The sequence below is a fragment of the Stegodyphus dumicola genome, chromosome 1 (assembly GCF_044657685.1).
Source record: "Stegodyphus dumicola isolate Sdum_Otavi_A_Nest chromosome 1, ASM4465768v1".
Taxonomy (NCBI): Eukaryota; Metazoa; Arthropoda; class Arachnida; order Araneae; family Eresidae; genus Stegodyphus; species Stegodyphus dumicola.
In genome coordinates this window covers 284,774,109-284,786,906 of record NC_140768.1, presented here as the reverse complement: position 1 = coordinate 284,786,906, position 12,798 = coordinate 284,774,109, and the positions used below count along the sequence as shown (strand labels likewise).

The 12,798-nt window shown below is 33.7% G+C and overlaps 2 protein-coding genes across 2 annotated transcripts in view; one reads left to right on the top strand and one right to left on the bottom strand.

Annotated features, from left to right (window-relative positions):
- LOC118183368 (uncharacterized) overlaps positions 1–776 on the bottom strand; it is a 71,993-nt gene extending 71,217 nt beyond the window's left edge. The window contains exon 1 of the mRNA XM_085808096.1: positions 678–776. Coding sequence (XP_085664222.1) covers positions 678–735 — 58 coding nt within the window. The 5' untranslated portion in view covers positions 736–776. The remainder of the gene's footprint in view (positions 1–677) is intronic.
- Positions 1–12,798, top strand: part of LOC118187969 (lisH domain-containing protein ARMC9-like) — a 47,952-nt gene that overhangs the window by 5,500 nt on the left and 29,654 nt on the right. Inside the window, exons 4-10 of the mRNA XM_035358285.2 lie at positions 3,428–3,583; positions 5,538–5,642; positions 8,409–8,433; positions 9,011–9,102; positions 9,260–9,334; positions 9,427–9,557; positions 11,350–11,458. Of these exons, the coding sequence (XP_035214176.1) occupies positions 3,428–3,583; positions 5,538–5,642; positions 8,409–8,433; positions 9,011–9,102; positions 9,260–9,334; positions 9,427–9,557; positions 11,350–11,458 (693 nt within the window). The remainder of the gene's footprint in view (positions 1–3,427; positions 3,584–5,537; positions 5,643–8,408; positions 8,434–9,010; positions 9,103–9,259; positions 9,335–9,426; positions 9,558–11,349; positions 11,459–12,798) is intronic.

Sequence of the window (12,798 nt, the reverse complement as noted above, 5' to 3'; positions counted from 1 at the left end):
TTCTTTGGCGTAATTTCTGCATTTTTCTAATTATTATTTTTGATTCTAAAAAATCGTAATTTATGCTATGGAAGTTACATTTTTGTAAATGTAGTTATTAATATCTATATAGAACATTATTTGCTAAAATAATTTATTAATTTTATTACCAATTTAGAAAAAGGTTCCTGATTTCACTAGATTCAGTAGCTAGCATTACCATGCAGACTGGTAAAAAGTTTTCATAGATAGAAATTTTTTAGAAAAAGAATTTCTTATTCACAGAATCTTACAGAATTCGTGGTCTGTAAAACACAGTAAGCTCTAGATATTGGTAACGGTTAACTCGTAACATTATTTGCATAAATTAAAAATGAAAATTACTTTAGAGTAATTTGAGCAATAGCGATTTTTTGTATGGTTATTAGATTGTAAAGCTAAAAGCTTACGTTGCAAGATATCCGTCCGTTTGAAACAAAAGCAAGATTTAAATAAAAAATTAACTATAGATTTTGCTCGGAATACTTAAAATAAAAACTTTCGTGTCAAAAAAGATTTTATTATACAGTATGTCCATGCTGTATAATAATTTTTTATATTACTATAAACTATTTTTATACTTTATTTCTTTTTTTAAAGAAATAAATTGTATGTGAATATTTTGAAGTGTTTTTAGCATTTGAAAATTTTTAAATTACCTGTGTGAAAAGCTTCCGTTATACCTGATGTAAGAAACAGTAAATTATAGAACAACATGCCAAATGGCCAACTTCAGGTCAGTAAGAGCTGCATGTTGGAATTCAAGAAAATTCAAGAGACGAAAAGAGATTTTCCAAAAGCTACAAGGCCATATTTAAATAATTTTAAAAGTAGTGAAACAGGTTTCAAATGGAAAGAAACGTCTGATAAATTTGTAGAAAAGAATGAAATAAATTCATTACTTTTTTTTTTACAATGAGTAATGTTAGTTTACCATATTTTGCACATGTATTGCATTTATGCACATGTACCACTAGCCTGCGAGAGCCGCATGCGTCCCGTGAATCGCGTTACGCCCACTCCTGTTATAGAATGTTACATACTAGCGGTTTCCTAAGGAATATCACTGAACAGCATACAACGTGGAAAAAAATCAAACATGAATTATTATTATTTACGTATAAACCGATCTCTCAAGAAAAGCTGAATCTGACAGTGAAAATTCTAAACAAAAAAGAAAAAAAAAATTAATGTTGAAATTAATATTTCGGCTAATTTTTAATTTTGCGTTAAAAAGTTAGACTTCGAATTTTTCCAAAGGCGATTTTTTTTTAATTTTAAACTACGTAACATGAAGATTTGAGTCATTTAAAGTACTTTTGCATTTGGAAGTATGTTGGTATTCAAATTTAAGAAATTTTTTACATTTCATCGATTATCCATAAAACTGATGGATAGATTTGAATGAAATGTTTCATATAATACAAAAATGTATCATGACACAGTTATAATTCACACATATTATGATGCGTAAGGCATCTCAGCGCAAGAAAGTCTAAAACAGAGACTGCAAGATCGAGCTAAATAGAAAGCTAATAGGGAGTATGGTTCCTCCCTAATATAGGAACGCTATGAAAGCTATCCCTAATATAGCTTTCATAGTGCGATTTCATGCTGGAAGTGAAACAGTTTTTTTTAATCCCTGCTAGTCGATCTCATTCTTATAGTAATGCTGTTTTCAGATCGTAGATGGTTCTGAGAGCAGGAAAGGAAAGTGAGTTGCAGCTGCTACGAAGGACCAGACACGCTTTAATTAGCTTCGGAGATCTGCCTGGTCCATATATTTAGTTAATATCTTTATTTTTCAGAAAAATGTGCACCAGATTTACCCTCTGAGGACGAGAGTTGACATCCATAAAAATGAGTTGGAAGCCAACTGCAGCCCTGAAAAGGGGAACATAGGCCTGTAAGATCTCTTCACTATATTTCTCAGCAGTCACAGAGCTTCTCTCAAAGGCATGATGTTCTTTGCACACATACAACTCGACGCCTGCGGAGACTATTGCTATGCTAGCCATTTTTTTTTTTTTTTCGAATATTGGAAGACAGATAGCGGGTCCTTGGTTCTCTCCAGGTGAAGGTACTTTGAGAATCAGCGCATAGGTTGAATCGAACTCCTTTGTGAAGAGAATAATCCTACATTTTTTCTTAGTCAAACTTTGATGTTCTGTGTAGAATGTTAAACGGGCTGTCTTGTGAGTGGGACACAGACAGCAAAATCGCTTCTTGCAAATGAGCGATATCTTACAACCCTACATTTCCCTTTTCAGGGGAACGTTGGCCTTCAGTTCATTTTTATGTATAACAGTACTCGTCCATATAGTGCTTATACGGTGGATAATTTTCTGTAAAGTGAGAATATCACCTGGACGAAGTGGTCATTTAGATCTCCAGAACACTATAGTTCATGTTTGGGACGCTCTTAAGAAAGCATTTGCAACTATCTTTTTCATTTCTCAAAGCTGTCAGGACTTAAAAGTGCTTACCACAGGAATGAGACTGATTGCTACAGGGATCCATAAAGTGCCTCAGCCTCATTTACTGTACAAACTGACGTTGTGACACCTTACGGCTGTTAGAAGAGATCACACCCCCATTAGCCTCCTTTTTGTTTGATCCTGAAACCTCTGTTTTAGACCTTCTCGCACTGAAGAACTTTACGCGTCATGCATCTGCCTCATGACTGTTGCATGATATATGTTTTTGCATTATATCAATCTATGCTGATATCAAATTTCATCTGGAGGTAATTAAAAGAAGCGAAATTTTTTTAAATGAACACCTGCCTTCAATGATTGCAAAAGTAGAGGCTGCCTAAGGATTTCTCTGAACATGCTGTATAATGCAGTAATGTAATATATTTATATTACTATTTGAAGCTGCATTTTTTTTAATTAACTGTGAGTAATTTTCAGAGTAATTTTTTAATCTCTAGAGAGTCGCTTTAGGCATTCAGTTAAGTTGCCACTCAGCTCAAATTAAATTCAATAATAACTCAAAGAAAATTTCATCAAGGAAAATCTTACAATACATTTCCATCAGTATCCCATAATTGTGAAAATATACAGTGCATTCCCAGTCAGATATCCCGAAAATCTGGATAAGCCTTCATCAAAAAGCATGAAATCAAGATTCTTCTTTCCTAGTCTAATCTGAATCCTATAGGACAGCGGAAAGATCTCGCTGATTAATAAAATGCACGAGTGTTTCAACATGGACTTTGATTGTTTATTTAACCACACTCGATGGATTATTACAAATACATTTTCTGGTCAGAATGCTTAATTAAATGGAATGATTTTAGAGTTCTCTTTCACTATTACTTGATATTTAAATTAATTTTACTTTTATATTTACATTTTTTTTTTATCTTCTCTCCTTTATGATAAAACTTCATTCCTCATTCTAGTGTAAAGAAGAGGTTGATGAGGCAATGCTTCACTTCCATTATTATCTGGAAAGTAAAGGATCGGTTCTGAGTGACTGTGCAGAACTTCTACCGTATTACGCTTTACCCTATGTACCCCGCCCAAACACGCATCCGTCATTTGCGGAGTTGTTCCAGGTATATATCGATGCATACTTTTTAATTATCGTCCTGGTCTGCTGCTGATTTTTTTCTGGTATTTACAAATATGAAATAAAATTTCGCGATTCTAATCAGTACTCTTAAACGGTCCGTTTCAGGCCTTTTTATAAAATAAAATCTCAAGAAATTTGATTATAATTTTTATGTGTAAAATTAACATGATAAATAATTAACGAAAAGAACCTAAAAGTTGCCGCCCAACCGGGATGGTGGTTAGCAACGCTTACTGCCGTACCAAAAGGCCCGGGCTCGAATCCTAGAGAAGGCATGGATGCTTGTCAATGTATAGTGCGGAATAGGGGCACTCTAAATATGGGACGAACCAAAAGTTCTTTCAAGGGGTTGGTAAGGGAAAACGGTCGGAATTGAGCAAAGTCGTACTGAATGTGGTTTAATACAGAAATTTGAAATCAGGCTTACTATAGAAGTCTTTTGCTGTTTTGTATATGTTAATTAAAAAATAAGAAGAAGAAAAGGATGAGGGAGAAAAGGTTTTGCATTTAATATTCATTTTAATTTATTAATCTCATTTTTCCTGTCAAATTTACTACATAAAACAATATAGATTAACTGCCGGCCATTTGCAATGGAATCTGCCGTACCATTTATGATTTTTTCCATTATGCACACTTTTAAAAGCTCATTTTAAAAAAATGTTTTATCGTGATACATAATATTACATTTTTCACTTTGGGCTTTATATATCGAAAAATGCATCTATTATGAAATTTTGAAAATTTCTCAAACGAAGTAGTTTAGGTAAATGTGAAGAGTGTCATAAAACAAAATCTTCGCCTTCTTTTAAAATAATAATAAAAATGTATTAATTAAGTGATTTTCTAGATTTTTTTTAACTAATCGTTTAAGCGGCAACCTCCAATCTAGCACGCTTAACTTGCCAGGCCCAATGCATGCCAGACTGCCGGCTGGCACAACACCTCGTGCTTCTCAAAGTTTATATTTTCCTACGAGAGTCAATGTACATTTTAGGAGCATGAAATTAATATTCTTTCTAAAAGAAATAACAACGTTTAGAAAACACTTACTGTATGGAATTGGCGAAGTAATTAATTATTTTTTTAGTTTTATCTAAAAACCATTGCGTTCATTCGTAGTGACCCGTTCTATATTTTTTGCGGAGCCAGGAAAACCACTAAACGGATTGTGTCATCGCCAGGATTTCGAATGATGGATCTTTCAGCTGCTGCCTGAACACCCCAGAAACATGCATGAGAGAATGCGATCATTTTTTATATAATAAAAGCAAAAGGTAAAGTTCTCTAAGCATTCGTTTTTTTTATCCGCCCCTGGAGTTACTGTTACTGGAGTTGTTTACTGTACTGGTGTCGTCTCATATACAGACAGCTTTCCCTCCTTCATCTGGTTTCAAAGGGGATGAGTTCCCCCTTCAACATGGTGCAATAACAGTTGGATGAGATCAGTACTTTGACGACTCTGGATGTTAAATATACTAAACTAAGTTTCCTGTAACCTGAGGGAGTGGGGTAAAGCCTAGAACTTTTTTAATTCGGGGGCTCACATATGGGTTGATGTCGAAAGTCCACTTGGCAGGAGGGAAATTAGACGACCAGTCTAGCTCTAGTTTCACAGGTTGCACATCATCCGCGTTGTGACTGAAGAATTATTTAATCCGCCGCCCAGAGGCTGGGATGCGTAGAACGTGCGGTGTAGTTTTGCTTTCGAAATTCGAGCTTTGCTAAGATCGCGTCTCCTATCTATGGAGAGCACCAAAAGGTAGACCGTGTAGTGCGGTCAAATAGACACACAAGACAAGTATACAATTTACTTTACTTTACTTACTTGCTTTATAAAGGCAGAGAAATGTACGATCGCGGTGCTTACTTTTAACCTGTTTTGTAATTTCATTTAAGTAAAAATTTTTATTAACATTTATGAAAATTTTTTACAGGAATCTTGGGTGAAGAAACTGAGAAACAATTTAGAAGCCTTTTTATTTGAAGGTTTGAGAGGGAAAGACGATGAACTGCAGGAACCTAGATTAATAGAATTATATGTATCCTTCACCTTTAATAAATGTGATACGATATTCAAAATAAATATACAGAAGGTATTTATACACTTTTAGAACGATTTCTCATTTAATTAATATTTAAAGAGTAAAGAGTGTTTTTTTAAATATTCAATGGCATAGTCTTTTTTCTGGGTTTATCTGCTTTGTGATTTTGATGATAGAAGAGCTTTTCATAAAATTTCCAGGGTTATTGATTTGTATTCCTCTTCTACTACTTTTTACAGTGTTCCGATCTTGGTGGCTATCCAGCTGGATAAGGATCTTTTCAAGAATCTAAAAGTTTAGTAGGTGAAACGTTAGTGGCCTTCTCAGGAATAAGTTGAAAAGTTAAATATGCAGTACCTATATCAGTCTTCATTTTTTAAGGAGTAAAGTGGTACTTTCCAAAGAATGACTTGTTGCTTTGTCTTGATGAACTTTCACTCTATGAAAGTAATTGGTATAAAGAACTAGAATTTCTTCTGCAAATATCGCACTTAAACTTTTCTATTGATAGTACATTGAGTTGATTTTAACACTTTTTTTAACTTTTCTTGTTTTTAATTTCCCTCTGTAAGAGAATCTTGTGACAGTTATAAATCTCTTACTGAAACTTTCTGTACACTGACAGAACTAGGTTTGTACATTTTTCTTCTGTCGCTTTCTGATAATAAATACCCTTCTTTGGTTGCAATCATTTGAATAAATCCGTTCTTTGTTAACGGTTACGATGTATTTTTATTTATTTCTCTCTAAATAGTTTTCATATGGAATTCTACAAATTGCTCTGCGTTGAGCCACATGCCTTGGCCAAATCTGGTGAACATTATTTTTTTTTAACCTTTAAGTTGTAAATCTTCGTGTTCCGGCCTCTCGATAGACAGTGTCGTAGTGACCTTAGTCACCATTTTCCTACCCTCGGAGTTTGATTTACTTTTTGAATCTGGCAACACAAAATCGTAAGAATGAAATGTTTATGCTTAGAACAGTTGCATGTATAATAACGAAAATAAAATGCGTAAGGCAATTACTTGGTTTATTATTTCATTTATTGTTGTTACAGACGTACTTAAAAAGACTTTACAATGGATTTCTGCGTCGGCGGATTTTCTGTTGTTACCAATGGCTTCATTTTCGAAACATTACAAACAGTGTGTACCTTTTTCAGGTATTCATTTGGAAGTTTATTTCCACGTAAAAGTAATGGATGAAGGGTTTTTTTTTTTTTTTTTTCCCTTTCCGATTATGCTGATTTTGCACATAAAAATATTAATAGCATGCATTTCGCAACATTTTTGAGTTATGCAATGGGGATATTTCTCATCGGGGGGGGGGGGAAGCACAAAAATTTGTCTTTTAATCCTCAGCTTGCTTACATGCGACAGTTTGAGAGAAGAATAAATTTAAAAGTAACAGGTGATATTTCTCATTTCAAACACTTAGCTTTCCAATTTTTTTTTATTCTAAGATATTTGCTTTATTTAATTCTTTATCGAAATCGTTCTAAAAATGTATAAACACTATATATATATATATATATATATATGTAAGATATAACAAAATATGATAGCTGTTTCAAAAAAAATAATTGACGACCTCAAAATTAACATTTTAAATTTGGTAATCTGCCCCTAAATTCATCTCTTCTCACAGGTTCCAGACTTTTCTATCTTATGTAACGTTTTAATGCAGATGCCTCTCGTCCAATCAAATTAATTCTAAACCAAAACTGTGAACTGAAACTTCAGCCTTCTTGCTATGAAAGTACTATAACCTTGCCCTTTTTTCCGCGTTAGCTCTCCTGCTGTTAAGACGCTTTTCATCCATGCTGCTGCCGCTTACTTGCGTAAGATGACGTCGTACTTCAAAATGAGAGTTATTCTATTCAAATATTATTAAGAAGTATCTTGTCCGAAAAAGGATGATTTGATATGCATGGAAAAAGTAAAGATTGTGATTTTTCAAGATATGTTGTGCTAAATTGCGTCATCATGCCACCTTCAAACCACAGTTTCATTACATATATATACACAAAATGTTGAGAAATTTCAAATTAAAATGATGCTTTTGATTTATTCCTGGTTCTTACCGGACAATTCATGTTATTACCCTTTTCAAATGTTTATCATTTTTATTGTGGAGTCGCCTCTGAGCAGGCTATTTCTTGATGATTAATTAAATTAAAATGTGTCTAAAAGTTTTCTTTCATTCAATTTTAAACCACTTTAATTATTTTAATTTTATCTAATCTTAGTTGGCATTTTCTTTTAATTTTATTAACTGACATTTTCTTTTACTTTTGATAATTGGCATTTGCTTTTATTTTTTTTTAATGTTTCCAATGTTAACAATTGCCTAGATATAATTCGAAAATGTGGCTCTGTTGAAATTTCTTGGACATCTTAAAAAAAGACTAAGGAATTTTCAACAGTGTTTTATATTTTTTTATCATTTTAATAATTTTATTGAATTGTTTTGTTTCATTCTGAAGTATTTATATTTTTGTTTTAATTCTGATATGTGCAATTCCTGTTAGAGGTTGCCCCATCTTTTATGATCTAATTTTGATTTAATAATTATCTCTTGATTATATGTATATTTTAGGTTGTTTCTTGATTTTCTTATGCTATATGACTAACGGATTGCAAGAACAACTTCGAATTATTTTTATGTTTTTAGATATTAAATTCTTTATTGAAGAATTAATAATTATCAACTATAAGTACTATTTTCAAGGATCCCAAAAAATTCCTTGACTTCTTATCATAGCATAATAGAGATTTAGATTTGCAAGGTATGCACATCACATTTATCTTTTAAATTTTAATTTTCAAGTACAGGAGATAGATCTAGGTCACTCCATCTTTTCTATTTTTCTTTTTTAATGCATTTGAATTACAAATATTTGAACTTTTCGCAACTAGTAAGAATATTTATCTCAAGAACAAAATTAGTCATAACAGAACTTCTCGAAGCGACCACTTCTCTTATATGACCACTTTAAAATGTAACCAGTATTTCTGATAATAAAAATATACATCAGTATTGAACATAAGCTCTCTATGACGACCACCTGCATAAAAGACCAATATCGCTTGTTATCTTCTAAAGCTAAACTTTCTTCTAAAATAACTAGTTTTTGCATAAACTAGTTTTTGAATAAAGTTACGCCACCACCTTATCACATGACTGCAATATGGCTTCACAAGACACGTCCCTATCATGGACCTTATAAGAATATCTTAGGGTCCATGGTCCCTATTCTATGACCTCACTTCCGCCGATTAAGGAGCTGAGCTTACTTCTTATATAGCTAACGTCAAATTGTTTTCAATAAAGCTGCGAATTATCACATACGCATTCTTTTCCAGATGCTCGTAAAGAATTACAGTATTTGGAAAGGCACATTGAGGAATCTGAAAAAAGATCTGTTCTTCACGCAAAAAAATGTGAGAAATTGCAGGTAAGTAACATTTACGTGCGATGTATCAGGCTTCAAATTACTTTTACAATTTTTCTATTCTTATTTCATTCTGGCAATTATATATTTTTCATATGCAAATTTGATACGTCCCTTTAAACTTCTGAAATGTCGTCTTTTGTTTTAATGTTTGTTACAGGAAGAATGCAGACAATTGATGGCTGTAGCTTCACTTTTAGTTACAGCTCTGGAAAATGCTGTCAAAGGGAATCTGGTTAGACTATTTTTGTGAACTTCAAAATTACAACTAAATTCTTGCTATTAAAAATTGGAATTTTAAAAATACCGATTGCATAATTCTTATAGGTAGATATGGATTGTGTTTTAGCTGCATGCACTACTCATCTTCCTGATTTAGGAAAACTTAGAAGTGAATCACCCAATTCAGTCGACCAAGGAAGTGAATCTCATATTTCCACAAAAATACCTATAGATAAGTTAGTAATGAACTCGATAAATTAATAAATTAAAATATTGATAATAACTCATAAATCAATTTGAATGAGTTTGTCTTATAGGTTAAAATGAATCATTTTGTTAATTTGTCTCAATTTAAATGTTGTCTGTATTCATAAATTTTTCTGAATTTAATTTTCCATTAAGTTTCCTCTTCCTCCAAGAATATGACTTTTTAAAAAATTCATTCGTTTATGAAATAGATATAAAAGAGTTTTTCTCGCTTATAGGGAGTCATTTCATAAATTCATCAAAGTTTTCGAAATAGATTAAATTTCACTTTCATTAATTTCTCTATTCCCTCATGTTCGTCTTGATTTCAAAAACTAACTTCATTTAACCATGAATCTTTATGAAGGAATTTCAATGACGTCATTTTAGTTTCAAATGAATCGTTTAATGAATTTGTCGCAATTTAATCTAATTTATGGATTTGTTTGATTTTTTGTTAGTGTTAGTTTCTCTTTTCCTCCACGAATTTTCCTTAGTTTTGTAGAGATATTAGGTATTTTTGTTTTTGGAAGCAAGCAAGATGAAAAATATGCAACGCATTCGCCGGCAATTGAACCACGGACTTATCAATTACGCGCTGAGCGTGCAGACCACCACACCACGAAGGCATGCCAAGAAGGCGGGAGAAATACCTTATAGTTTTTCTAGTTCATGAGTTTTTTATGAGCGAATTTAAAGAAATAAATCTTAGCTTCAAGTGAAGAAATAAATCTTAGTTTCATTTCAGAAAATTGTCACAATCTAATTTGGTTTCGGAATTTTTTTGAATTCCAGATCGTTATAAGGTATTTTCTCCCTCTTTCCAACATGCCTTTGTGGTGTAACTGTATGACACGCGGCGCGTATTCGAGATGTCCAGGTCCGAGTCCCGGCGAGGGCATTGCACATTTTTCACATCTCCAGTTTCAAAAAATCCTAATGACTATAGCATTAGTTTCCCCTTTTATCCCATAAATATATATTTTGTGTAAAAACTTCACTTACTCATGAATTTTCACCAATGAATTCCAATAGACTTAGCTTCAAGAGAACTATTTCATGAAATTATGACATTCTAGTTGTGGTCCTTGATTTTGTTTGAATTCTAGTTAGCATTAGTTTTCTTTTAGCCTATGAATTTGTTTTGGTTTCACTCGTTGATAGACAGGTATGAGTGAATTTCAATGAATACCTTAGCTTCAAGTGAATCATTTCATGCATTTGTCCTAATTCATTCTTGTTTTATGAATTTGCTTGAATTTCAATGTGCTTTCGTTTTCTCCTCTTCCGTGCCTCTCCCCCCCCCTTTCTCGTGAATTTGCCTTGGTTTCAAAAATTCACTTATTCATGACATTTTATAAAAGAATTTGAATGAATTTTTCTGAATTTCAATAGAAACATTTCATGTACTTTTCGCAATTTAGTCTTAGTTTGAATTAAGTTCCTTCTTTCCCGATGAATTTACCTTCGTTTCAAAAAATTCCTTCAATGACTGAAATCATAGCTTGAAATGAATCAGTCTTTTCATTTGTCACAATTTAATTTTAATTCATGAATTTGACGTAATTTATTCTTTGTTCATGAATTTTTCAAAATATTATAATCTTGATTCATGGTTGAGTTTCATTTTGCATAAGTTTCTTTCTTTTCCCATTAATTTATCTTGGTTTAACAAATTCCCTCATTCATGAATTTGTTTTTCCAAGTAAGCAAATTTTCATAAAATATATTGCTTATCACTTATTACCTGATTTAACTTTTTCAATGTGTATTAAATTTTAGGAAACAGAAAATCTCAGAAACAGAAAAACTCAATTTTGAAAGACTGAAACAAGATTTAAGAGGTGCTGAAGATTATAAAAGATCACTTCTTTTACAGGCTCTTCGATGGGTAAGCATAATTTTTCGCCTTTATTATCAAAACGAAATGAATATGCAGTGGTGACTCCGCATACGTCCACTTCGAAATACGACCAACTTGGTATACGTGCTGTGTGGACTCGAATTTCGGGCATTATATTTCAGCTGGAAATACCTATTTTGACCTCTCTCGAATCCATTTAAACATTTTTTTGCGTTAAATGTATACGTACAGACAGAATAAAGAACTATTTTTTTTTTCCAAAATGGATTGTAAAATGGATTTTAAATGGATTCAGACAGAAAAAGATTTTTTTTTCCATATGACGTCTGTACTAACATATGCAAGCATGTATGTACACTGCAAAAAAAAAGGGGGCGAACAGTTCTATGTCTCCCGTTCTACTGGGCCGATTAACGAAATTCAAATTGCGTTTTTCATGTCTCGAAAGCGGGACTTAGGATATATATTAGATTTACATATAGCATTGTTCTGCCATAGTTATTTTGACACAAAATCGGACTTTTTCTGAAATAACATGCCACTTCTGTGAAGTGTGGTTCCTTCCAGAATCAGTAGCCAGAGTAGCCGCCATTGTTGGAGATCACCGCTGCCACACGCCTCGGCATTGATTCAGAGAGACTTTGGATGTGTTCTTGGGGTGCAGCAGACCAAGCAGCTTCCACATATTGCCAAAGTTGATCTGGTGTGGCAGCTTGGGATGTAATCTGAGTCAATGTTTAGCAACCATGGACCACAAGTTTTCTATCGGCAAAAGATTCGGAGAGCTAGCCGTCCAGGGAAGCAATCGCGCATTATCGTGTTGAAATATATATGGCTGTGGGCAAGGCCTGAAGGTAAGGAAGGACAACTGGCTCCAACACCTCGGAGATGTAGCACAGGCTGTTTAAAGTACCGACAATGCGTACTAGAGGAGTGCGAGAGTTATGATATCCAATACCGCCCCATACCATAATACCCGGTGTACGACCAGTGTGGCGGTGCATAACGCAGCTGTTCAGCATCATCTCTCCGCGGTATCTCCAGACTCGAATCCGACCATCAGACAGAAGCGCGTATCTGTTGCAGACAGAAGCGTGACTCGTCAGTAAAGACAATTTCATTCCATTCTGCCATCCACATCCTTCTTTCATCGCACCATTGGCGGCGGAGACGTCTGTGTTTCTGTGTGAAGGGTAGACAAAGCAATGGACGTCTTGCGGACAGACCACTCTGCTGTAAACGGCGTGGAACTGTACGCGCAGACACTGGATGATGCGTTACAGACTGAATATGCTGTGCTATGGTTCGTGATGTGACTGGCGATCCGTCACTGCCATGTGCACAATGTTCCTGTCATCACGTGAAGG